Source organism: Pituophis catenifer, unplaced genomic scaffold (assembly GCF_029215685.1).
Source record: "Pituophis catenifer annectens isolate HBS135680 unplaced genomic scaffold, rPitCat1.0.hap2 SCAF_1, whole genome shotgun sequence".
NCBI classification, from domain to species: Eukaryota; Metazoa; Chordata; class Lepidosauria; order Squamata; family Colubridae; genus Pituophis; species Pituophis catenifer.
This window is the reverse complement of record NW_027256881.1, coordinates 217142233-217170026: the sequence shown is the minus strand read 5'-3', so window position 1 is coordinate 217170026 and position 27794 is coordinate 217142233. Positions and strand designations below refer to the sequence as shown.

General features: G+C 37.1%; 2 protein-coding genes across 4 annotated transcripts in view; one reads left to right on the top strand and one right to left on the bottom strand.

Annotated features, from left to right (window-relative positions):
- Positions 1-936: 936 nt before the first annotated feature.
- On the top strand, positions 937-23265 carry UBXN4 (UBX domain protein 4). 3 transcript variants are annotated; one of them, XM_070946692.1, is made up of 13 exons: positions 937-1190; positions 5988-6090; positions 7465-7493; positions 8777-8895; positions 10619-10757; positions 11169-11253; positions 11751-11805; positions 15494-15658; positions 15956-16083; positions 16551-16653; positions 17804-17935; positions 18104-18306; positions 22706-23265. In XM_070946692.1, the coding sequence occupies exons 1-13, from the start codon at positions 1109-1111 to the stop codon at positions 22842-22844; spliced, it is 1482 nt and encodes a 493-aa protein (XP_070802793.1). In that variant the 5' UTR covers positions 937-1108; the 3' UTR covers positions 22845-23265. The 3 variants fall into 3 exon arrangements, with proteins under 3 accessions (XP_070802793.1, XP_070802712.1, XP_070802876.1); XM_070946611.1 differs by having other exon boundaries at positions 11166-11253; XM_070946775.1 differs by lacking the exons at positions 937-1190; positions 5988-6090 and adding an exon at positions 6848-6934 and having other exon boundaries at positions 11166-11253.
- A 1641-nt stretch (positions 23266-24906) lies between these two features.
- The window catches only part of LCT (lactase), a 32154-nt gene continuing 29266 nt past the window's right edge, over positions 24907-27794 (bottom strand). The window contains exons 17-18 of the mRNA XM_070934371.1: positions 25861-26097; positions 24907-25172 (exon numbers count right to left, since the gene is read on the bottom strand). Of these exons, the coding sequence (XP_070790472.1) occupies positions 24907-25172; positions 25861-26097 (503 nt within the window). The remainder of the gene's footprint in view (positions 25173-25860; positions 26098-27794) is intronic.

Sequence of the window (27794 nt, the reverse complement as noted above, 5' to 3'; positions counted from 1 at the left end):
ATCCGCAATATTTATTTGAATTAATCCTAGCTGCATTACTTGGTATAAGTAATAACTGGCGGAGGGAGGGTGGGGAAGGGACATAGTCATACTTATACCAGCCTTTCCTCCTATTTTCCCCACAACAACCCTTTTGGGGTGAGCTGGGCTGAGAGAGAGTGTGACTAACCCAAAGTCACCCAGCCGGCTTTCATGCCTGAGGCTGGAGCAGAATTCACTGGTCTCCTGGTTTCAACTTTGGTGCCTCAACCACTATTGTGCAATATTGCACAACTTTACATGGTACTCCAATTCTGAATACGTGGGAAACGATGTATCTGTGAAATCTGCTAATCAAACAACTTTCCCAAAAAATGGTCAGAGTGTATCAAGGACTAGATCATACTAGAACTGCAATATTCTATGCCAGGGGTCTCCAACCTTGGCAATTTTAAGCTTAGCGGACTTCAACTCCCAGAATTCCCTAGGCAGCAAAGCTGGCTGGGGAATTCTGGGAGTTGAAGTCCTCCAGGCTTAAAGTTGCCAAGGTTGGAGACCCCTGTTCTATGCAGTTTGCTCATGCCATCCTTTTAATTCAATTAATTTAATTTAATTTTTGTTTTGTTTTAATTCCACGCAACACCCCAGATTCATCCAGCACCTGCTCCGCCTCCAATCACCGGGGCTCTCCTTACTCGCCGCTGCTAAACCTCAGCAAGGCGCTCCTCCTAGGCGTCCAATCGGAGCGCGACGGGACCTTCCTTCCTTCCCGTTCGCCTCCCTAACTCGTTGCACCCACAGCGCTTTATTAAAAGGCGTGCCTGCGTCCTCGGCGCCGACCTCCTCTTTTGAGGTGGGGGGGGGAAAGGGGGGAAGTGAAGCGGAAAGTCACCGCCTCCGGAGTGAGGGTGACGTTTGTGACGTGTGTGTGTGTGCGCGCGCGCGCACCGACGCGTACGAGGCAAACGGACTGCGGGAGGGTCAAGAGGCCGGAGCGAGGAGGGGCTCACGCGCGCAACGTCTCACTCTCTCTCTCTCACGCACGCACACATACACTCGCTTGCTCTCGCTCTCTTGCCCCTCCCCCCACCGTTCGTCTTCCGCGCGCGGAGTCGACGCCGCCGCCATTATGCTGTGGTTCCCTGGCACCATCCCGGCCGCCATTGCCGCCGCCAAGCAGCGCAGCGCCGTTTTCGTGGTGTTTGTGCAAGGTACGGGCCCGTCCGCGGTTGGTTAGCGCCGCGTCAGCTCTCTTGTGTCGTCCCCCCACGCCCCGGGAAACTGAGGACAGCCCCGACGCGGAGCCGCTGGAGTCGTCCGAGGGACGCTTGGGCCTCTTCTTCCTCCTCTCTGAGGGATGGGAAAGGCCTTCTGCGGGGGGTGAGGGGGGTGACAAGACCCCTGTGCAGCCCCTGACCCGAGTCTTAGCCTGGAAGCCGAGCGGAGGGTTGCGTTGAAATACGCTTTAGAGAAACGAGGAGGGAGGGTGTGTGTGGAAGAGAGAAGCTTCCGAGCTGCCTCCTGTGGTTCTCCTCACGGCCTCGGCCAACCCCTCCGGACGGTGGGGTGGCCTGTAAAAACTATCCAGCCTGTTTTGTGTCAGCCTTGACTCTTGTTAACTGCACAGCCGTAGCCTCTTGGCAAATTACTCGGTTTGCTGTTGCCTTCTTCAAGGGACTTTTGGTCAACTTTTCAGCCTGCCCTCCCGCCCGTGAGCAAGAGTGGCTCGTTCAACCCTTCCTTTAATTCGGTTTTGCCTTTTGGGAATCAGGCAAGATAAGCGTTAGGTGGGGCATTATTATCCCCTGTAACTATAAACTGGCTATGATGGTTGAATGGGAGATACGCCGGTCGAAGCAACAGCCCAACCTCTTGCAAAACTGAATATTTATTTCTCTAAGGTACAGACGTAAGCAAAAAGCATGGTACAGATAGTCCTCGAATACAACCTTTCGTTTAGAGATCATTTGAAGTTAGGGCACTGAAAAAGTGACTTACGGCCATTTTTCACACTTATGATGGTTGCAGCATCCCTGTGGTCACGTGATCGAAATTCAGACTCTTGGCAACTGGCATGTATTTACTACTGACTGTTGCTGTGTCTCGGGGTCACGTGATCAGCTTTTGCAGCCTTCTGACAAGCAAAGTCAATGGGGAAGGCAGAATCACTTAATAACGTTTGCAGTCATTCACTTAATTGTGGCAAGAAAGGTGGTAAAATGGGGTAAAACTCACTTAATTGCCTCGCTTAGCAGCAGAAATTTTGGCCTCAACTGTGGTCATAATTTGAGGACAACCTCTAAGTAGAAATTACCACTGCTGTCATGCATTGGTTTCAAATTATTATTTTTTCAGCCCAAGAATTTCATCCAAAGAATTATTTCTGCCTGCTTTCTTCTCTGCATGTTTCCTCTTCAGGTTTTCTCCATGGCGAGACTTCTAGATTTGGCATTTGAGCTTCCTGCTGTTCCCCATTTCTTTCTAGTATTCTAGATCAGGTGTCTTTTATTAATCCTTGTATTCCTAGTAATTGTATGCTTATTTGAATGCTGGTGTGAATCTTTTTTCCCTATTTTTCTGACCTTTCTGTGAGAGGGCTTGCAATATCAGCATAAGCAGCAAACAAAATGCCTTTGATGTTTCACTGACATTGGATAGATTAAGAATTGACAGTGGTCCACATTATAGTAAATCAGATTATTTTTGGTGGGAGAGAGAATGCATTGGGCGCACCTGGGTTTAAAATCTTACCTTGTCCAATTTACCACTTTCCAAAGCTGGAATGTGGTATTCCAGACCATCTCTTCACATTTGCCCTTCTTGGGCTTCAGTAAATAAGAATGGAATTTTCTACTGTTTTCAAAATCACTCTCAACTTTAACTAGCCAGTTTATCAAGTATAATAAATCTAGCAATTCTGCTCTAGTGGATTCAACTGAAGTGACCATCTAGCTAAGTTTTCCAGAATTTTATCCAAGCACATAGTGATCTGGTTGATATTTCCCAAACTACTTCAAATCTAGCGGGTCCACACTGAAGAAAAAAAAGCCTTGTTCAATCAATTGTACATGCACCTCCTGTCTTTATTAATTATCTGTCTTCTTAATTTCTTTGCTTCTCAACTTCTCTAATCATACTTTTTGAAAATTCTTTCACTGCAACTGAAAAGAATATCAGGAATTTCTATGAAGTGGCTTAAAATGTGTAATATTCTTTGGCCTCTTATTTGCTTATGGTAAGTAAAGATAAGGAGCCAAGAAGAAGGCCTTTGGACTAAACAAAATGTGCTTTGTGCTACAAGCTAAATCTGTCCAGGAAAACAATAATTGTGCGACAGTACTTCACTGATAAGATGATAGAATTGTTGTGTGCTAAACTATCCTAGTCACTGTATTTTCAACTATTAGAAGTGAATGTGAATTCAATTTCTAAATATTAAACTGAACATTGATAATGATATCTCTTATAGTATAGTTGACAGACAGAACCAGTGGTGGGATTCAGCCAGTTCGCACCACTTCGGGAGAAGTGGTTGTTAACTTTCTGAGCAATTTGGTGAACTGGTTGTTGGAAGAAATCATTAGGGCAGAGAACCGGTTGTTAAATTATTTGAATCCCACCACTGCATAGAATTTAAGGATATTCTCACTAACTCGATTATTTCACTGCTTGTTTATCTTACAGCTTATTATATAGCTGGTTGTTTTATTCAAAAGTGAAACCATTTTATGGTCTATTCAGTGGTAGAATATAAAATATTTTAACTCTTAGTACAAAAGGCTGTTTTCATTTGAAGATGGATTTTTTTAAGTTTTCAGAAATTCTTTATATAAAACATTTAGATATTAATCTGATTGTCATATGATTCCTGCATGTGTTCTGCATGTTACATCACATAGGAATATCCTCTAGGGGACAAGGATACTCTTTATTTTTCTGTCTGGTTTTCTCTAGGGTAGTAATTCTGAGGTCACAGCTTGTATCTCTTTTAGCAATAGGCAGACTTGCCTTTTTCGCTACAGATCTTCCTGTTCCTATCAGTAAGGTAAATGTTTTAAGCAATGATGCTAGTTAAAACATCATCTTGTCATTTTTTAAAATTAAATAGCAACAAATATTTATATATGGTGCTATGGATTTTTCCCCCTTTGTATATTTCTATACTGTACTGTAATCAATAAACTAATGGCATAATTCTAGCACATAACTCAATGTCAACTAGAAAGTTAATGGCTAAACCATTGGATTAAATGATATACCTAGGTTTTCCCATTCTGGTTAGCTAAACCAGAACATGCTGTATGTGAAACACCATTATTATTTATGTGGTCCAGAGGTCTAGATTTTACCCCCAGTAAAATCTAATCTCAGTATTCTTTCCTGAAAATCTGATATGGGAATTTATTGCTCTCTATTTTGAGAGAGTGCTATTATAGTCATATTAAAATATAATTCTAGAATAATATATTCAGATTAAATTGGTAATAAATAACATGGTGCCTTCAGTTTTCATTCACCTCAGTCAGTCAGTCAGTACAAGCTGTCCCAGATCTAAAGTGTCAAAAATCCCATGCTTTTGTTGTTTAGAACTTGTTTTAGATGCAGAAAAGAAAAATATCAAATTATATTAGAGGAGATAAAACTGTACCTACCATCTCACATGAAAATAAAAAAAGAACTTATAATAAATATTTTCATTCTTCTTCCTTTTTAGTGTAAGAACTGTCATTCCTTCCAATTGGTTGATTCCTAGTGACTTGATGGATAAGAGCTGTCCAGGTTATACTGTCTGTCACAACATTATGCCAAGTACATTTCTACCTTCCCCAGTATGAAAGTATTTACCATAGTTGGATCTGCCCTCACAATGTGGCCAAAGTATAATAGTTTTTATTTCATGATCTTTGTTTCTAGTGAACATTCAAGCCTAGCTTTGATTTCCTCCGATATTAAGTTGGTCCTCTTGACTGTACAAGGAATGTGAAGCAGTTTCTTCTAGTATCATAATTCAAAGAATAATTCTCATTCATGTGCAGCATCTATCTATTGACCCCCTCAATTTTTTTGGGATGAAATCTCAGGGTCTTTCATGAGTTTTCATAGTATCCCCCAATATCTTTTGCCTATTATTATCTGGACATTTTGTATACCCATAATCAATTTTAGAGCCTTGAAAACTGAAACAGTCAACTACTTTTAATGTTTCACCATTTATCCTAAATCCTCTACTTTTACATAAGTATAACTTTTATTTTCTTGATGTTCATAGAAAGCCTAGCCTTTTCACTCTCTTTTTACAATTATTGTTCTTAGGTCTTCTTCAGTTCCTGCAGCTAAATAAGCCTATTGACATTCCTTCCAATACTCTTGGAAATCCCCAGAAGTCTTACTCCTTTTCATTTGATTTATATATCTCATAGTAAAACAAGTGATAAATATATTACCCAAATAAAATCATTATTTTATCCATATTTCAAATAAGACAGTTGTTAAAGTGGAATGGAATGTGTACATAATTCTTTGCAAACAACCACACTGGATTCATTCTTAACCTATCTTATTTGAGCACTGATATGAGTGTAATGTTTTTGCATTAAAATAAGAGGAAGTTTTTGATTCAATAAAGAACCTCTATAGATCAAAGAGATCCTCCTGCTTCAGAGATTCATTGTAAAATTGAGACTATGATTACTGAGATGGAAATATGAAATCAGCATGCTCATTCTTATTTTCCCTTCTTGATGAAGGATTCTCTTGATTTGGTTTATCTGGAGCTATTTGTCTGTGTATTACATCTATTGCCCATACATGTCTGGTCTGGATTTCTTAAAATTGATCTATGAGAACCTGATTTGTAGGTTCCCTGTTTTTTTTTTTATCAAATCTGACTTTGGAATTATGTGAGCATTTCTGTTTTAAAAGTAATAATTTTTGTGATTGTATTTGAAGTATGTTGCAATTTGTAATTGCGCTATAATTGTATCCCTAAAACTAAATGTTTTTTATAGGACAAGATGAACAGTCCACAGAAATGGCTGCCAGCTGGGAGAATGCAAAAGTGTCTGAGGCAGCAACAGATGACTTTGTGGCTATTAAAATTGATACCCAAAGGTTTGGCAATATCTTTTGTATTTCTCAATAAATGTTGTATTTTCGGATACTTTCTAATCAGCTATTTTGGAAAAAAATGTTAATTTAGGGGGAAGAAACACTTCATTTTGTACAAGTAGACATCAGGAATATAGTTTACATAATACTTCACTTCATATTTTTCCTACTGTTTGGCCTTCAGCCAAAATAAGATCTGGCTGATACTTTTCACTCTAAAAATTAAAATTCCTAATGCTTATTTGTAGAACTTTTCTTCTAGCCTCACTGTTCAGAACAGTGATGGTGTGCCCTTAAGCTTTTTCTTACATTCCCCCCCCCCACTTTTCCAGGATCTTTCTCGTCCTAGAATCTAAATACATTTTTCTCTCTAAAAGGCAATTTAAAATGGAGAAATGTTAAACTATGTATGTTTATAGGTATATGTACACCAATTCATTTTTCATGATAACTCAACAGTCCTTCCCTGCACAGGAATAGTTAGTTGTATAAGATATAGTTTCTTGCTCAAACAATAAATGTTTCCTGCTTCTATCTACTTTTACAATAATGTTTGTAACTGATAACATTTTTAAAACAATGTTTAACTTCTTAGGTTAGTATAGTTTTTTTTTTCTTCTGTTCAGTTGTGTCTAGTTCTCAGAGACTGCCTGGACAAGTCCCTGTAGTCGTTTCTTTTCCTTTCTTCTCCCCTCCCCTCTTGTGTTTTGCCAGTGCCTCCTCTCTAAGGCTGAGAGAAATTGACCAGCCCAAGGTCACCCAGCTGTCTTTCTAAGACAAGACTGGAACTCAAAGACTCTTGGTTTCTAGCCCATCGCCTTAATCACCACACCACACCACATGCTCTGTAATGTAGTTTATTTTTTATTCTCTTAAGTAGGTGTATCTAATTTTTTTTTAGTCAAAGGTATGATTTGCATAAAATGAGTAATGGAGAAAGGAAATATGATGGAATAAAGAGGAGGAAAAGCAGTAAGGTTAACCAATGTGTGAAGCTAACTTTGAAGACAGACACTGGGAACTGGAAGTACCAAACAAAGGAAAATATGAACTGATCCATTCTTACCTTTCATTTCACTGAAATCAAATGAAAGAACTTAGCTGTGTAAAAAATCATAAAGCCCTTTCAGCAAAGAAGCTTTTACTTATGTTTATAATAGATAATAAATGAAAACTTTAGGATGAACAATGTTATATAACTTGTGTAGCATTATATTTATCAGTTTCAGTATGGTATCCTAAAGAATAAGAAACTTATTCGGTGCAATCTCAAAAATAATTTGCAGTAATATGGATAAATTAGGTATACTTAATTTGTTTTGTGACATTTTTTGTATTTATGGTTATAATAGTAAACTAATGCTTTCTCTTCCACAGTGAAGCCTGTTTGCAGTTCTCACAGATCTGTATCCTTTGAACACCATAGAATTATACAACTTCATAGTACACAATTGCAAAACTAAAATAAATGGTCTAGTGAATCTCTGTTTCTTTGCTATATTTTTAAGATCTCCTGCTTCCTCAAAAATATTTTGCACTTGCTGTTATATAGCTTTGGAACTGACCTTTCATTTATGTGAAACCATCAGATCGCTCCATTAAAATCATGCTTTGAAGCCTGTCTGTATCATTTGCATAGTGTACTGTTCCATACCCTTTAACAAATTGCCTGCATGTTTTATTGAGATAGCTTCATATGCTTCTCTGTTCACCATTATATCTACTTTCCTCAAGTTCTTTGCGCTCCCTCCAGTTTAGGTAGAGCTTTTAGCTATACAATCCTCTAGGACACCACTGTTGTTTTAATATTACAGTTGATGCTACTATAAAAGCAGGATATGTATGCATGCATACATACATACATACACACCTCTTTATACTTTTCAGTCAAGGAACACAATAAAAGCATTTTAGTCTCATAGATATTTTTCCTTATATTTTTTTTTAACTTCATGCTAGGTTTCATAGAACCATAGTTTGCTGAAAACGGATTCTGACAGTTACATACTACATGGGAAACTGATTCTGAAACAGCATCTAAATGATTGTAGATTGGTTTATTGCTCTCAATGGTTCTAGATCTAGTTTTCATATGAACTGTTTGGTGTCGATTTATTTGACTGAAACATTTGAGTACTATCGGTTATAACTCACGAGATTTCACTCAAAAGGATATGGTTATGGTCACTAATTTAAAAGACGCTATTAATATAGAATGTTACACTAACATCTTTATTTAATATCAGTAAAAATAAACTAGTGCACAGAGGCAACTGACATTTTGGTACCAGATTCTTAGGAAACTTCCTTCTTTCCTACTTCTGAACACCTCAAATATCTATTCACTTGTGGTTGGAAATGGACTGCTTGACTAAAAGTTAGGATTAGTAATTAATTCTAAAGCATGCATAAGAATTTTGATAATGCAATAATAATCTCAAATGTGGAAGACTGAAAGCCTTTAAAACAGTAAGGTTCAAGTACTGCTTCTTGTTTAGACTGTCTATTTGGTTTCAGGAGACAGCAGAAAATGGTATTTTGGAGTACCTTTAAAGTTTGGCAGATCTACTGTATGCAGAATGTAAATTGCGCATTTCCTTTTAGTAATCCCATTTCTTTTAAACTCATTTTCTTTGCTTTTCTATTTTACTCTTAAGATAATATATTATCCTTCACTATTATTGCAAAGATCCGGTAGTATGTATTCCATCTAGTTTCTTTATAGGAGATAATGGAATCCCTCTTGAAGTAATTGCTGGCAGTGTTTCTGCAGAAGAACTGATTGCAAGAATTCATAAAGTCAAGCAGGTAAAACAACTTTGGATCTGATTTTTTTTTCCCAGTAAAGTGAAGGATTGTTGAAAAAAAATTATGCCAAACTTGTAAAAGATGAAAAGTACATTATCAGTAACAAGTCTATACTTCACTGGCCCACTCCTTACATGATGGTTCATTTATCCCTATTATTTATTTTGTTTTGTTTTTAATCCTACATTAGCTGTCAAGAATTACATTTTGTGAATTGGTGGCCATACAAACTATATACATAACTACATAAATATATGCACACAACTCTTCATTTTGAAGTTGCCTTCAATTAAACAAATTCATTATTATATTCAAAGCTTGGAAGGTAATGAGTAATGAGAACTTTCATCAGAGGATTAAAATATTTATTGTAATAAATTGTTACTTTCTGATATATATTGGATTGGATAGCCAGTTTGGTTCATGGGGCTGGCCTATAAACCAGGAGGCAATTTGTTCTAAGTTTGCATTAAAAATGAATGCCACCTGTGTGATGTCAGGCCAGTCACTGTTTCTCAGCCAAAATACTTCACAGTTATTGTGGGGAAAATAGGAGGAAGGAGTATTAGATGTTTGTCTCCTTGAGTTTTTATATAGATAGGATTAAAATTTAATAATAATTTCAGCTTTTGTACAATAAGAAAACTTCACTGTAAATGAGTTTTTTTCCCCTTTAAAAGTCCTGTGGAATTAATTTATTCTTTGCACAGAATTCAAATCCTCTTAATTTTTAACATATTGTTCACAATCCATGCTAGCTGCAGCAACATTGTCTTTCAATTACTCCACGTTTGGCTTTTGTTGTCAGAAAAGAGTCTTATTTACTTATCATTTAGTATTGCAGATGGCTCTTGGTTAACCATTTGTTCAATGACTGTTCAAACTTACAATGATGCTGAACAAGTTGTACTTACGATTGGTTCTTGAAATTTTGGCTGTCACAGTGCCTCCATGGGCCTATGGTCATGATCTGGTGCATTTCCGTGCGTTGCATGATTGTGTTTTTGCAGCAAAGTCAATAGGGAAGTCAGCTGGAAGTTGGAAATCATGGTCACATGAGCTCCTCACTTAATGACCTGTAGTGATTCATTTAGGGTAACTAGGGACTCCTGGAACTATCAAGTGGCATTATTGCACTTTATGCCCATGTCACTTAGTAACAGAAATTCCGGTCTCAATTATTGTCATTAAACAAGGACTACCTGCAGTTACATCTTGAATGCATAGTGAGTTGATATTAAAGTATTTATTATATTTTTCTATACATCTTTCTGAAATGTTACTTACCAGGGTCAGAAGGCCCACATCTCCTAAAATAATCCCCTTTTTTATATAATTGCATCATATATGTGGCCCGGTCTTTCTTGGAAAAGTGGACTAATAACCTGTTGATATAAATGCCACCTGGTCTAGTAAATAAAGTAGTCCATGGGCAAGCAACCTGGTGCCTCCAATTATTTTGGATATCAATTCCTGTCTGCTCCAGGCCTCATGTTCATACCAAGCATTATAGAAGTTGTAGTTGAGACATTTAGCAGCGATTGTGTTGCGTAGTCTAGAAATATTTTTTGAAATATAGCCTGACATAGTATGTGCATACTTGGTGAAAAATAATTGTGTTTTGTTCTTTAAAATATAACAAGAGTGCACATTTTTAAATGTAAAAAATGGAATCTAAAATAAGTGCAACATTTATGTATGACAACACTTCCTTCTTTCCTAGATGCACTTAATAAAAACTGAAGGGTTAGAAAGTTCTGCTTCATGTTCCTCCTCTTTATGTAGCAACCCAGAAGATTCTCAATCACAAACAGTTGAAACCTCTGAAACAGAGCTAGAAAGATTGCGTTTAACTCCAGATGGTAAGTATTACTAGCTCATTCTTTATAGATTACTTTTCCTCTGAGATATTACTATTCAACTCTCCCAAGTTTAATGTTTAGTCTAGTAATAACTAATCACCCACTGGATCTGCCTCCTTGTGTTAGTAACCTTTAATTGCTTTGTGTGTCCCTCCAACCTTCTATATGTCTCACTCACATCTTTCCTAGTTTGCAAATGATAGTAAAGAACTATTTCTCTTTTTACTATATCTTATAACGTAATAAAACAATTTTTTTAAAAAACACAGACAAAAGTGGTGTGTTATTTTTATTACCAGAAATAATTGATATATACAACGCCCGTATTAACTAATACAATTATATAATTGTTATAACAGAAGTGTCAATTTTTGTCTTTTTTTTAATATGGGACTTCTCATTTATGAGAAGGTGAAGTAAATTTGGTCCAGACAAATGAGAAAGATGATAGACCGGTAGAACAGACTACAGATGATCTTGCTGCTAAAGTAGAAAGGTATGGTTTTATAAATACTGTTTAATGCAACTATTTAGTGAAACTTTGGTAAGTGTTAGCCTCACTGAGGTTTAATTAGGCCATTTTGTATTTGTACAAAAATATTTTTAAAAAAAATTAAATGAAATCAGAAGGAAAATGAAACTTGTATCAATGCTTTTTCCAGAATTGTCATCCTTAAGAAGGAAGCCAAATTTGGAAAAGTAAATTTTATAAGGAAAAACAAGGATGTGTGAATGGACAAAGCTTGGAGGACAAAATAGAAATATGTATAGCATAAAATACCACTTGGAATATCTTCTGTTCATAGGAACAAATTTTTTTGCATTTTCTGAACATACATTTTTTGTCAGTATGTTATATCCTAAATACATGGAATTAAGTTATTGTAGCATAATTATCACTGGTGAATTGTGAAATTTGGATGTGACTGATATGAGATTTCATTATGCAGAAATTGTTTCAGTTTGAACTTATTATTTTCTTTCAAAATACAGAGTGACACAAAAACTTGAAGAGAGAAGAGAAGAAAAGAAGAAAGAAGAAGAACAGGTAGAATATAATTTGATTTTTTTAGCATTGCCAGCCTCTTCGGAATGTTCTAGTTGGAAGAACACAGATTTATTTTAATACTTCAGAAACGTGTGGAGGGGTGGAGAAATGATGCCTGCTGCATGTTTATTTGACCCTTGCCTTTGTGGATGGTTCATTCAGCCAGGCTGGGACTGGGCCTTTGATTCTGAAAGATACTTAAGTGTCTCTTTGAGCACCAGATTTTATTCTAGTATATGAAAGGATATAGTTATAATTTTTATATTTATATTTTTTAAAAAACCCATCCCTTTGTTGGGTATTGTTTCTGATTTCTAATTATAGACAAGATTTAGATATTTTATTCCCAGGCAAAGTGGTTCAAAAATTGTTGCTTGCAATTCTAGGTACACCTGGATAAAATGAATTTTTTGGACTTGGGTTAATTTGGAATTAGTTTAGAATAGAGTATTAGGGCCATTTGCTTTTGATGGGCCACATAAATAGGGGAAATGCAATTTTGCTAGTTCTTTGGGGCCTTACAGTGGCTTTCAATATTTTCAACCCACAAACCTTTTGATAAGATTGAGCTTTGGGGGCACTGTTTTGCAGTAGTTCCCTTCTTTCCTGTTAGGACATGCCAAGAAAGTAGTGAAATTACACCCTAGTAAGATGGCTGAAACTACTTAGTGTACCCATCCCATTATTCTACAAATGACTGCTCCTGCATTGTGTTACTTGGCAGGAGAGTATGCCAGCCCCATTTGGGGCCAGTCCATGCACTATACACAGGTGGATAGGGTGCTTAGTGATACATGTTGCATTGTTACTGGATATCTGTACCACATCCCACATTATATATATCTTGACGGGAATAGCTCCACAAGGCGTTAGAAGGAGTATAGCACAAGATGTGGAATATGGAAAGGTATTACATGATCCAGCAGACCCCTTATTTGGCCGAGTACCTCCTACAAAAAGATTGAAATAAAGAGCTTTTTAGATTGTGCCAAGGAGATTGTTACTATCCTTCAAAAAGAACAATTAAAAAGATGGAAATTTCAAATCAACATTTTCATAATTGGGTAGAACTGCTTGAGTTGTGTGGAGGTTCAGAGGTGGAATGGATGGTTTGGAGATTTTTAAATAGACTGTGCACTGGTTTTAGTTAGAACTAAAGACCACAGGGAAAAATGGGGGTTTCTCCCAGAGGACAAGGATATTTATTGTAAATGTGGCACTATTCAAACAACTATCCATCTTTTACAGTTTCTCCTGGGACCAACATGTACAGTTGCACACAGAACGACTTGCTGGTCGGAAATATCCTGCCATCAGTGTGGTCCAGCATTGGACTAGAACTATAGAAATCTGTTTTTATTAAAGTTTTTATCTTTTTAAATTTAAATTAATAATTTCTAGTGCCTATATTTCTGACATGAGATGAGACACTCTAATCATTGATCTGTGGTGTGTCCCTAGGTCACATATTTATATTTATATTTATATTTATATTTATATTTATATTTATATTTATATTTATATTTATATTTATATTTATATTATTTATATTTATATTTTATTGAATTTCTATACCGCCCTTCTCCCGAAGGACTCAGGGCAGTGTATAGCTAGAGATAAAACCATAACAATATAAAAGTTAAAAGCAATTAAAACAAATAAATTGGCCAAAAACTCTAATAAAACAACCCATTAAAATAGTTAGGCCAGCCCTGCTTGTTGGAATAATAATGTTTCTGGGCGCGACAAAAGGTACGAAGGTCGGGAATCCTACGAATCTCCGGGGGCAGCTCATTCCAGAGGGTAGGGGCCCCCACAGAGAATGCTCTCCCCCTGGGGGTCGTCAGCCGACATTGCCTAGCTGACGGCACCTGGAGGAGCCCCTCTCTGTGGGAGCATACTGGTCAATGGGAGGCTATCGGTGGCAGAAGGCGGTCTCGTAAATACCCAGGTCCCAAGCCATGGAGCGCTTTAAAGGTAGCAACCAGCACCTTGAATCGCACCCGGAAGACCATTGGGAGCCAGTGCAACTCACGCAGGAGCGCTGTTACATGGGAGTGTCGAGTCGCTCCCGTAATTACCCGCGCGGCCGCATTCTGGACCATTTGGAGCCTCCGGGTGCTCTTCAAGGGGAGCCCCATGTGGAGAGCGTTACAATAGTCCAGACAGGAAGGGATGAGGGCATGAGTGACTGTGCGTAAAGAGTCCCGGTCCAGAAAGGGACGCAACTGGTAAATCAGGCGAACCTGATAAAAAGCCCCCCTGGCCACAGCCGTCAGGTGGTCTTCTAAGGACAGCTGCGAGTCCAGAAGGACACCCAAGTTGCGAGCCCTCTCTGAGGAGGTCAAGGTCTCACCCCCAATAGTCAGTGATGGAGTCAACTGAATATGACGGGACACCGGAAACCACACGGTCTTGGAAGGGTTGAGTCTGAGCTTGTTCCTCCCCATCCAGATCCGTACAGCTTCCAGGCACCGGGTCATCACTTCAAGGGCATCATTGGGGTGGCCCGGGGTGGATATGTACAGCTGAGTATCATCAGCGTACTGATGGAAATCCACCCGAAGCCACGGATGATCTCGCCCAGCGGCTTCACATAAATGTTGAACAGGAGGGGCGAGAGGACCGACCCCTGTGGCACCTCACAAACTAGGCGCCTTGGGGTCAACCTCTGTACTACCTACAAATCTCTGGAAAAGGTTATCTAAAGCTTTCTAATTGAATGTTCTTCATGAATATGCAGATGACACCCAGATATGTTTTCTATTCCAAGAAAGCAATCGCCACTATTTACATTGCTTCATAATTGGCTGATGATTTATATTGAAACTAAATTCAAATAAAATGGAGGTGAGTTGGTAAGGAAAATGCTAACTTCATGGATTGTGGTTGAAACTTGGCCTAGCTGGGATTAAAAATGTCTAGAAATTGCAATTACTACAAAATATAAGCAGATTCGTGTACTGAAAGATCTGTACTGTCTATTAGTTGTTTACTAGCCACAGCTGACAGTATTGGTAATCTTTAAAAGTCCAAATGATAACCTATACTGTTGTAAACTGTCCAGTTACCATAAGAATGGGCCTGGTGGCTCAGCAGACTAAAAGCATTGTGATTAACACCAGCTGTCTGCAATTACTGTAAGTTCGAATCTCACCAGGCTCAAGGTTGACTCAACCTTCCATCCTTTCTAAGGTAGGTAAATTGAGGACCCAGTTTGTGGGGGCAATAAGCTGACTTTGTATAAATATACAAAAGTATGAAGGCTATTGCTTAACGCATTGTAAGCCGCCCTGAGTCTTCGGAGAAGGGCGGCATATAAATCAAATTAAAAAAGAAAAGAAAAGAAAGAAATAAATACTCAGATTAATAAAAAATGCTCTTTTGAAGACACTCCCATTACCAGAGGTTCATCTTGTAACATTGTCTTTTGTGTAGTTCTGAGGCTATGGAATATGCTTCCTAGGGAGATGCACTTGTATCCTAATTTCCCTTCCCCTGGAGGTTGGTTACATCACCTCCACCATGCTTTTAATTGCGAAATACATTTTTACATGTTAATGTTTGATTTTTAGCTATTTTAGCTGTGCTATTCGTTTGTATTTTGCATTCTTATTGCTGTCTTGGTTATTAAACATATAGAACGGTGATTTAAAGTCCAGTAAATAAAATACATCTTTTTATTTAGAAAGAAATAAAAAAAGAAATAGATAGAAGAAAAACTGGGAAAGAAATGTTGGAATATAAAAGGAAACAGGAAGAAGATCTTACAAAACGAATATTGGAAGAAAGGAACCGAGAAAAAGCTGAAGATAAAGCTGCTAGGGAACGCATCAGGCAGCAAATTGCACTGGTAAGTATTCAAGTGTATGGTTTACTAGTACAAGGAAAACTTCAGCCCATGGGTCTTAAATATAGGTCCTTGATAATTGGCACGGATTATGGTACCTTGAGTACAGTTATATTTAATCGGTTTAAGAATAATATTCAGTTGCTCATTATTGATTTCAGTGAATCTATCCAAATATAGTTTGATCTGGATCTAACTCAAATACAACAATTCCTTTTACATCAAAATCACTACGATGTCTGATTTTTGCAGCTAATATTAAAAAGTTGTGTTAATACGCTACTTTTTTGTCTTGTGAAGGATCGTGCTGAAAGAGCAGCTCGTTTTGCAAGGTCAAAAGAAGAGGCAGAAGCTGCAAAAGCTGCTGCTCTTCAGGCTAAGCAAGCTGAAATGGAAGCTAGGAAGGAAACATCCCAAAAGGAAAAAAGGTAATTGGTTTTTTCAGTCCCTTGTTATTCTCAACCTGCATTAAACCACCCTTGCATTTTGCAAGAGCCTTTGGATGATATTCTAGCCTCATCCCAGTTCTAGTTTCAGTGCTTATTTTTTCCTCTTCCTATTCTAGGGCTATAAAGCTTCTTGGCAGATAATTTGGTTATTCTGAATTCACAGATATGTTTGTCCATTGTTGTAAGAGAAGGTGTGGCAGAACCTGTGGGTGGGATCCAAAGCGGAATCCGCCTAGAGTCACTTCTTAGCCACAAATTACCCCGTTTGTGGCTGCATAGCGATTCTAGGTTGATTCCTCTTTTGACTCTACCCCAGATTCTACTACTCTTCTCCCACAATTGTTGATGTAAATAATGAGCTCTTTTTTTCTGTAGAACCACCTTTTTCTATAATTTAAGGTGTTCTTTGTAAAATCAAATGTTTTAATGTAAAATATCTTCCCTAGTGCTATAGCAAGAATCCAATTTCGCCTTCCAGATGGATCTTCTTTCACTAATAGTTTCCCTTCGGATGCCCCCTTGGAAGAAGCTCATCGGTTTGCTGCACAGGTGAACAAAATATCTGTTCTTCTTCAAAAAGTTAATTAAATGGAAGCTGCATTAATAGTTGAACTAAATTATTGTATTGTATTTAAAATTTTTAAGGAAATAGGTTTAATAAGGAGGCTTTTTAAAAATTGAATTACCATATTTTTCAGAGTATAAAACACTCTGGACTATAAGATGCACCTGCCTTTTTTGGTGAGGAAAACAAGAAAAAGAAATCTTCCTCTGCCTCTCAGCAATTTTGCCTTGTTGCAGCAAACAGCAAATAGCCTGCTTTACTTTCATTTTCGTTTTCAGCATAGCTTGATTAGCACAAGAAAAAAAAATCTGCTCCCAGCAATTTATCTCCTTGCAGCAAGCAGCAGAGGCCCACGCAAAACAGCTGAGAGTCGGGAAGCCGATCCAATCAATTTGTGCTAATTAGGCTGTGCTGAAGCTGAAACCAGCTGTTTCTTCTTGCTGCTTGCTGCAAGGAGGTAAACTGCTGGGAGGCAGAGGCCAAAGGGTGGGGGCCAGGGGGTGGACGGGGCTACATTTCGTGTATAAGACGCACCTAAATTTTCACCCCCTTTTGGAGGGGGGGGGGAAGGTGCATTTTATACTCCGAAAAATATGGTACATACTACAAACATAGAAGTGAGCAACCCATAAGCATCCTGGTCAGTGTTTATGCTATTATAGCCTGTCTGTCTATCTACCCACGCATTGATTGCTCCAATAGTGCAATTGAAATTTGGTGTCTCTCTCTTTCCTTGTTGTGGGAAAAGGATTGTTCTATAACAAGAAAAACGTTGTTGCCCTACATAAAAACTGGGTAAACAAATGAGAGTAAGCACATTTCTTTTAAAGTACATTCAGGATCTAATAACCTTTTTAATACTCCTACTTAATTTCTGCTTTGAAGGATCATTTAAGTTATTGGACATAAGTAAGGCACGTTATCTGCTACCGAACATATCAGTAATCATATCAGTAGTTGAGCAATCGCTGAAAGTGAACATCCAAATATTCATACTGTCAATGAAGAATTTTTCAATTCCTCATGAAAACAGTTTTGGGATGAAAGTTTATTTGTCTTGGAAATGGCATGTCATTTATATTTCCTCCTGTTTGTAAAGAATAGAAATGAATTTGACTTGTTCTGTTGTTACAGATTGTTGGCAACACATATGGCAACTTCTCACTGGCAACAATGTTCCCCAGAAGAGAATTTACCAAAGATGATTATGAGAAAAAATTATCAGACCTGGGACTTGCTCCAAGTGCTTCAATAGTATTGCTGCCTGTAAGTGTGTAAAAAAGGGAAACGAAAGAAATGTGCAGGATTCAAATAAATAATTATAAATTTACTACAAGTTATATGTGTTACATAATACTGTACGAGGTTTTTTTAAATAAATAAATAAATAAATTCTAGTTTCTAAACAGTACTTGCTTGTTTTCCCATAAATAGGCAGGAAGGCCGGCTACGGCAGTCGTACAGTCTTCCAATGGAGATTTATGGAAGTTCCTTGGCACAATCCTTTATCCACTGATAGCTGTTTGGCGATTTATTAGCAATTTCTTGTTTACCAGCCCTCCTTCGTCCCAGCCTCCTGCAAGACATCAACAGCAGCACTCAAATCCTTCAGCACCTAACACTGCAGAACCAAACAGGTACAAACACTTCCTACTAAAGCCATCAAGGATCAGATTTCAAGATTTTTATCAGTTGAAGAAACGATTTTTTTTTAAATTTTAAAATACAAACTTTATTGAATTTAAAAATATTGACAAGAAAAAAAGAGAAAATATACAAATTTTCTCACTCATAAAATTTACATTTTCAATCCACAATTACAAACTAAATATATGTGATTATATAAACACATATATACAAATATACAAACTGTGACTTATTTACCTATTCTATCCATCTGATGGTGCATTTTTTTGTTACATTTCCCCTAATTCTTATCTTTACCTTTTTTTCCTTTGGTTTATCCACTTATACCATCTATTCCATACTATAAAATATTTTGAGTCTTCCTTGTCTTTTAATTCTAGAGTTAATTTATCCATTTCTGCGCATGTATAGATTTTTTGAATTACTTCCTGATCTGTTGGCATACGATCTGTCTTCCACAATTGTGCTATAGCCAATCTGGCCGCCATGATTATATGTAGTGTCAAATATTTTATGTCTTTTCTGATATTCCTTTTTATCATGCCTAATAAGAAAACTTCTGGTTCTAATTCTATTTCTTGATCTGTTATTTCTAATATCCATGTTTTTATTTTTTTCCAATATTTCTTTATTTCTGGGCAAAGCCACCAAACATGGAAAAAAGTATCCTGAGCTTTTTTACATTTCCAACAAACAGGATTTATATTCGGGTACATTTTCGCTAGTCTCGAGGGAGCTAGATACCATCTGTACCACATCTTATAATGGTTCTCCTTGTATGCTGCCGATTTTGTCATACTATATTTTCCCATACCCTCTTCCAATCTTCTAACTGTATATTATGCCCGATGTTCTTTGCCCAAGCTATCTGTCCTTTTACCAGTTCTTCTGCCAGGTCAAATTCTAATAAGTATTTGTAAAATTTTGAAACTAATTTTCCTTCCTTGGATTCTAATAATTTATCTAATCTGTTTGGTTTTGGATCTATTCCTCCCTCTTCCTGATCTTTTCTATATCTTATTTTTATTTGTGAATAGGGCCACCAGTCTATTAGTATTCCTTGTTCTTTAAATTCTTCCCTAGTTTTCAAAACTCCTTGTGGATCTAATATTTCTCTATATCTTAACAATTTTTATTTTACTAATAAATTGGGATGAGTTATTGCTTCTATTGTTGATAACCAACCGGGGGCTTTCATGTTTTCTTTTTATCTCTTGCCATATGTCAAGTTAATGATTTCCTAATAATATGGTTGTTAAAATGCTTGAATATTTTATTTCTAGGACTCCATAAAAAGGCATGCCATCCCTTCATTAAATCATGGCCCTCTAAATTTAATAATCTTTGATTTTCCAGGGTTACCCATTCTTTGATCCATGTTAAACTTGAGGCTTTATAATATTTTTCCCATACCGGGAGTCCATATCTGCCTCTAATTTTGTCATCTTGTAATATACTTAATTTAATTCTTGATTTTTTTCCCTTCCCACACAAATTTTGTAGTTATTTTGTCCAAATTGCTAAAAAATTTCTTGTCTAATTTTATTGGGATTGTTTGGAATAAATAAAGAAGCCTTGGTAGTATATTTGATTTTATTGCTGCAATTCTCCCCAACAATGACAATTTTAATTTTCCCCATTTTTCCAAATCTTCTTTTATTTTTGGACCAAAGGTCCATAGTTATTCTCTTTTATCGTTATACTTCTGGCTGTCATGTTTATCACTAAGTATTTCACTTTCTTAACTGCCTGCAATCCTGAATCTTTTGCTAATTTCTCTACCTGTTTTGCTGTTATATTTTTTGCTATCATTTTAGTCTTCTCCTTGTTAATTTTTAGACCGGCTACATTTCCAGATTCTTCAATTTCTTTTATTAATTTGGGTGTTATTTTTATTGGATCTTCTATGAAGAAGACAAGGTCGTCCGCAAAGGCTTGGACCTTGTATTCTTCTTTTTTTTACTTTTAATCCTTTTATTTCTTTATTCAACCTAATTCTAATTAACTAATTTTCCAGTGTCATAATAAAAAGTAAAGGCGACAATGGGCAGCCCTGCCTTACTCCTTTACTTATTCCAAAAAATTTTGTTGGGTCCCCGTTTACTAATACACTAGTCTTTTGGTTCTTATATATTGACGATATCATCCTTGTAAATTTCTCCCCTAATTTCATATTTTTAATTTGGTGTATCATAAACTGCCAATTAACTTGGTCAAACGCCTTTTGTACATCCAGAAAGATCAGTGCTACCTGTCTTTCTGGATGCATCTCATAATATTCTAAAACATTTATTATCATTCTTATATTGTTTTTTTATTTGTCTTGTAGGCAAGAAACCATTTTGATCCTGATGTATTCTATTATTCAGTATTTTTTTCATCCTATTTGCAGTTATGTCCATAAAAATTTTATAATCGGTATTTAATAAGGAAATTGGTCTATAATTTTTTATTAATGTGGTATCTGCTCCCTCTTTTGGTATCAGGGAAATATATGCTTCCCTCCATGTATTTGGTAACTTTGCCTCCGTCAATGCCTCATTATATAGTTCTAATAATATCTCATTTAGTGAGTCCCCTAAACTTTTATAAAACTCCATTGGGTTATGATCCGCCCATTTATTAGACAATATTTCTACGGGTTCTATTTCTGGCATCAACGTATTAGTAACCCATGCCATGTCTAACCTGGACCAGGACCTATGTGGGTTCGAATAGTATGTAAATTTTTTAACTTCCAGGTTATAAAATCTCCAGCTGTCTACCATATTTAACTCTTCTACTAAGTGTTTAAATGTTCTAGGCAATACATTTTTCTTGTTTTTATTTCTCTGACCACTTTTATAATCTTTTCTTACATCCATAATCGCATTAAAGTCACCGATCAAACACACATTTTCTATTTTTTGTTCTATTATTTTCTCATGTACGTTTTTATATTAAGTGAATCTGGGTTCCCCATTGACTTTACTTATCAGAAGGTGTTCATATGATCTGGGGACACTGCAACTGTCATAAATATAAACCAGTTGTCAAGCATCCAAATCTTGGTCACGTGATCATGAGGATGGTCATAAGTCATTTTTTACAGTGATGTCATAACTTTGAATGGTCACTAAATGAACTGTTGTAAGTCGAGGGCTACCTGTACTAAAAAGCTCATTCCTGTAGCCATTAATTGGGCAAACATAGGCCAACAATTTTGGAACTAAGCTACTTAAGTTGGTCTAACTTACAGAATGCATTCAAAATCCAGGACCCATGACTCCCATGGAATTGAAATACAGCAATTTTTAAGAAATATTTTATGACACAAAACAGTTTAATACAAAATGTCATAAAACATTTCCTGTGCTGATATTTGTGCTGTACAGTTCAACTTGGCCTATTCTCAAGGGAGATCCATCTCTGAATGTACCCCAATCTTTCCAGTGTAGGCAGTACGTTAGCTCTGCCATTGTTAAAGGCATTGAGGAATCTGGTAAGGAAATACCTCTGAAACAATGACTCAAAAGTTCATGGGTTGTCTAGTTGTTTTATGTAAAGCCCTGAATTATTTTTGTTCTGTCTGATCTCATGGGATGGACTGAAAACTTCAAGTTTTGTCCTAGTTTGTTGCATCTTCACTGATGAAGTTAAGCCATTCTCAGGAAATGGGATGGGATGACACCATTTGCAAATAGCTATTATATAACTTCCATGTTTTAGATGCTCATTTATGCTTTGAAAATAAGTCAGCAGTCCACCTTACGGTTAGTCCTTGATTTATGATCACAAATTGGGACTGGAATTTCCAGAGCTAAGTGATGCGGTCATAAAGTGAGACATTACATGACAGCATCACGTAGCGACTGCAATCCCTGCATCCTGGTTGCTATCATTAACTGAGAATTGAATGGCAAAGGATGGCCCAACAGGACCTGTGGAGCACAGGGCAGTGGTAGCAACTGGGACTTGTCCCCTCTATTTTAGCCCCAGCCCCACTGCTGGGTGCCACTGTGCAGTGTAAGCCAAAAAAGCATGGATGGGTGGGGAGGAATTGTAGCACCCCTGGAGTTGTAAGTGTGGGTGGGGCTCCAAGCACCCAAATGTTGATCACATGACTTCAGGGTAGCTGCAACAGCCATAATGTGGGGCATGGGTTGTAAGTCCATTTTTTTAAGCATCATTATAATTTTGAATAATCGCTGAACAAATGGTCATAAGTGCTGGTCTGTGTATACATTGTGACATGAATCCATGCTTTATGATCAAATTAAATCTTCTCGTCTCATAGAAATTTCCTTAAATTTAGAATGAAAAAGACAAAAATTTGATCAAGAATTAATATTGGCCTGAATTCTGCCACTATTGGAATTTGTATTCAATCTCTCTTTCTTTCTTCTTCAGACAAGCAGTTAGGAAACGAGTATTGGAAAAACGGAATGAAGAGTTTAAGAAAGAAGGCAAGATCTACCGATTGAGAACTCAGGATGATGGAGAGGATGATAATAATACTTGGAATGGAAATTCGACCCAACAAATGTAACCTGACTAAACTGTACATAGAAATCACTGATTATTTTTTTCCTATTTGATTTAGCTTCAGTTAAAACATTCTGCTGCATAGTGGGCTTGGTTGGGTATTCTGTCTGGAATAAACGCTAACCCACTTGTGCAGCTAGATTCTGCAAATGTAACTACTGCCAAAAACAATATAAAAATCCTCCATGTCTCATCAGCATTTAGAATTTCATATTTACTACTTATACAGTCCTCTAAAGACACTTTTTATCTATATAAATCTTTGAACAAATAGGCATCTCCAAATACCAAACAAATCATTCGGCCTAGAAGAGTGTAATCCTAATGACTTGGATAAGGGTTTTTTTTCCCCTGTAATGCTTCTGTAACAGCCCAATATTCATAGTTTTTATCTCACAGCATTCAATAAAGTTTTTTTCCCCAAATACTTGGTACATAACATGATCGTTCTTTGTGGTGTCATACTTTTTATAAAGAGCGCTATGGAATGATCCCCATGCTGTAAGAAAGAGATTCGGTTCTTACAATTTCTTGTCTTCCTGACTTGTATACATGGGGATTTGGAAGAGACAGATCCTATTTGGGGCCTAGGCCTGGTGATTCAACATGGCTGCTGTGGTTACCATTAATTATACTGTATCACGTGTTTGGTTCAACTATTTATTTGCACATAGCAACAGAAATACAGGAGGGGTCAGATTAATTTTTAATGTTTCTTGCCTCAAGACCTTTTAAAAATCAAAGGGAAAAGTAGAGTACAACAGAAAAATGAAAAACACAATTACTCAGATTTACAGTTCAATCTAGTTCACAGTCTTTTTACATATATAAAGTATGTTAAAATACAAAAATAGATGTCCTGTTTTTCTTACACCTTTTTGGGTACAGGATCAATATCAACATCCTTCTTTGTTGCCTCTTATTTGACTTGAGATGATCCAGGGGTGTTCAGAAGAGATTTTAAAGTCCTTAAATGCTTGACATTATGGCTAGCAAGTTCAGTCCAAGCCAAATGTCTTAATAACTTGTGCTGCTGCTTGAAAAGTAATAAATTATAGTTCTTTTTTCAACCCCACATTTGTGCTAATGTGCTTCAGAGTCATGTTTGTTCTATATTTATTTCATGCAGTATAGTGCAGTAGAACAATCGAAAGAAAAGACATTTGTAGAACTGGCTACAGCAGGCAAACTACCCATAGGAAAAAAAAGGGTTCTTTTTAGGCCTTCACTGAAAATGCAGAGCTATCATAGGCAAAGATTGGATTAACACTGGCCATTAGCCCCAAAAATATCGTTTTGTATAATCTGTTGACTACAATTTCTCCAGGCATGCTTTTTTTTTTTTTGGGGGGGGGGGGGGGGAGTCTGATTGGATTGAGGTTGGTTGTTTTATGAATGGACAGATTTCACAGAAAAACAATTCAATTCTGCCCCTTTTTCACATCGAAGTGTAAGCAAAGTTCACTAACCACCTATCTGGCTGAAATTCAGTATCTTTATCATAGCAAACACTGATATTGTGAATGTGTTAACTTTAAGCTATGCTTTCTGTGGAATTGAGAAAGTTGCCTTAATGTCACAGTAAATGAAGCCCAAAGGTCTCCAGCTAGTACCTGTTACAATTATTTGGTTCTCAGAAATAATTGCGAAACTTGGCAAATGTAGTGAAGCCATTAACTATTTTTCTTCTTTATTACATTTGCATAATAAGAACCAATTTTCAGTGATTAGTTGTGAAATTCTGAACAAATGGCCCTCTTTTTCTGAAACACACTTAAATACTTTTTACGCACAGGTGCATGTGTGTTTCCCACTACATTAAGAGTGTGTTAGTTTTAACTTCATAGTCACAGCAAAACAATGTCCCAAAATTGTATAATTCTTAAGGAATTATATCTTGGGTGCAAAAAAAAATCAAAATGATATCCCTAATTGATGCACATTGTTATATACTTGTACAAATAATGTACTTTTAAAGTTCATAGATGAAAGGGAGCTTCCAATATGCATGGCTCAAAGTCTTCAGATGAGAAAGCAAAACATGTTCCTGATTACTAAAATGCTGATTATCTCCTCATATTTTTGGCCTTTATAAATGCACATAGGGAACCTGCGAAACCTAGTATAGCCAGCAAGCATAGGACAAATAGAACATAAAGAGCTATTTCAGCCTCAGATGAAGTCAAGTCCAGTCCCAAAAATGGCACTTTCTTGATATCTTCCAGTCCTGTTGGGCTTGTAAGTGGCAGAGTAGTGTTTGTAATTGGTGGTTTAGTAGCTGTTGAGCTTGTAAGTGGCAGAGTAGTGTTTGTAATTGGTGGTTTAGTAGTACCTACAAAGGTAAAGTAATTATGTAAGATTTGTAAACTGGTACATCCAAATATGCTGCCTAAAATATTGCCCTGGTAACTTTCAAACACTTCAAATCAGGGGTGGGTTCTACTTACCTTTACTACCGGTTCGCGTGCACTCTTCTGCGCATGTGCAGAAGCTTTTTGGTGACGTTGGGATCGGTGGGCGGGGCCTCCCGCCGGTTTTACTACCGGTTCTATAGAACCAGTGCGAATTGGGGGCAACCCACCACTGCCTCAAACCAACCTCAAGTAGAGAAGATCATTACTGTCAGTGGCATGTATAGGGAACAAGACCCATTGGGTTTGCTTCATAGTTGTAAAATTCCTGTATTCTAGCTTCAATCTCGGAGGCTATTCTCTTGAGTCTTGGGGATGCTCCAAAATCAAAGACAAATAGATGCGGACTAATTTGTTTTGGCATTTTTAGAAAGATCCTCATTAAGCTGTTCCTTTCAGCACCAGATATGACAGTATTTCGTATCAATACTAGCTGACTATTGCATTGCAACTTCCTTCTGAGAATCTCAACCTCTTGGGGGTTTTTCCTACCATATAGAATTGTGTCCAGACTGGTACAATTATTACAGTTAAAAGAATAGTAATACTTTTAAAATTCTCTTAACATACCCTTTAAAGCTGGTCCTTTTCTGCTTCTAATATACCTACCTTCAGGCTGTGGTTCCAAACACAAATGAGGTCCATTAGCTGGATCTGGAAAGCCGTTACAGCGGATAATAGATGAGTAATATTTTGAAGACTCTTTTGGAATTCTAGTTAGATTGGGGTCTGTGTAGTTGGTGTAATACAGGCCAAATTTTTCAGAGAAGCCCACTGCCCATTCAAAATTGTCCATCAAAGTCCAAACTGTGTAACCTCGGAGATCAACACCATCAAATACAACTCCTGTTATATATATAAAACAGGGAAGGGGAGAGATTCTTACAGTGTGGTTTTATACAAGTTTAATTACAAATTCATACACAATGCAGACTCCTAAATAATTTGGGTTGCAGCCTCTCTGTAAGCATCTGGACTGCTTTCAAAACTTCATCTTGAAGGAGTATGCACAGAAGGAAATCCTACAGCCAGGCATATAGAGTGAGTAAACTTAAGTTTAATGTAAAGTGTGTTGAAAAAATAGCTTTTAAGATAGCCTACTATACATTAATTTTACAAGACCGCCTGCTGCTACCAATAACCTCCCACCGGCCAATTCGCTCCCACAGAGAGGGGCTCCTCCGGGTGCTGTCGGCCAAGCAATGTCGGCTGGCGACCCCCAGGGGGAGAGCCTTCTCTGTGGGGGCTCTCTGGAACAAATTGCCCCCCGAGATGCGGAGGATTCCCGACTTACGCACCTTCCGCCGGGCCCTCAAGACGCTTTTATTTCAACAAGCCGGGCTGGCCTAATTTTTAAATTTTTTTAATTGTCAATTCTTAATTTTTTAAACATTTAAATTGGGTAGTTTTATTTTAATTAGATATGGGCCAAACTATTTAATATTTTTAAATTGTTTTTAAATTTTATATTTGTGTGTTTTATGCTGGCTGTACACTGCCCTGAGTCCCTTTGGGAGAAGGGGGGTATATAAATTAATTAATTAATTAATTAATTAATTAATTAATTAAATTGAACACTATGCACTTTTTATTTTTGATTTTTATTACTGCACACACACACACACACACACACACACACACACACACACACACGATTATGAACATGCCATGTTCCTTTTCCCTCCTATTTTCCCCATAACAACAACCCTGTGAGGCGAGTTAAGCTCTGAGAGAATGACTGGTCCAAAGTCAATCAGTTGGTTCTCATTCCTAAAATGAGACTAGAACTCAGTCTCCTGGTTTCTTGGCCTGCACCATAACCATCTTAACTACACCAAACTGGCTTTCAATATTTCCAGTAAGGATTGCTGAATATAGGCAGTGAATAGATGGTTGCCATTTTGCTGCTTTCACGTTTTTTTCAGGGAGAGATTGATTATATATTAGAGGTAGTTGATCATTAGCCTCTTCCTTCCTTTAGTAAAACATCAAGCCATCAAGTTGGAAGTAACCTCAAATGGTCAACTAGTTTCGATTAGCTCCCTTTTCAGGAAAATCTCCATTCTAGTAGTCCTGATAAAGACTTAGCATCCTTATGTAATATATTTTAACTAATTTTTAATAATGTTAACGTTACAAATGCTAACCTATTCTTGCTAATATTTTTAGAGTTCATTTTTTCTCTACACACCATACACAGCATTTAACACACTCACAAAGGTTTAAAAAATAATAAATAGCAATTACTAAGCTAGCTTGTTCCAATGCTACACAGTTAGCAGAATAACTAAATCTGCAATAGGGATTAAATTTTCAAAAACTCTGGAAATTCTGCACCATATCATTCACTATAGTCATTCACAGGGTTAGAATTTATTTTCTCACTTCTGTACTCAAAACCCATCTCCATGCCAGCAAAGGTTCTTTCTCCATTACATGCATTCATTGGAAAATTAGCTAAATGCTCACTCTTTCAGGGAAAATAGAGATAAAGTAGAAGGATTAACTGGATTTGGAGACAATTTGTGGAAGGAAAACCACAT

Excerpts from the sequence above, each read along its gene's own strand:
- UBXN4 (XM_070946611.1), top strand. The coding sequence starts at position 1,109 with ATGCTGTGGTTCCCTGGCACCATCCCGGCCGCCATTGCCGCCGCCAAG. Across the intron at positions 10,758-11,165 it reads ATTGCGTTTAACTCCAGATG|AAGGTGAAGTAAATTTGGTC; the intron begins GTAAGTATTACT and ends CTCATTTATGAG. Across the intron at positions 17,936-18,103 it reads CTTCAATAGTATTGCTGCCT|GCAGGAAGGCCGGCTACGGC; the intron begins GTAAGTGTGTAA and ends TCCCATAAATAG.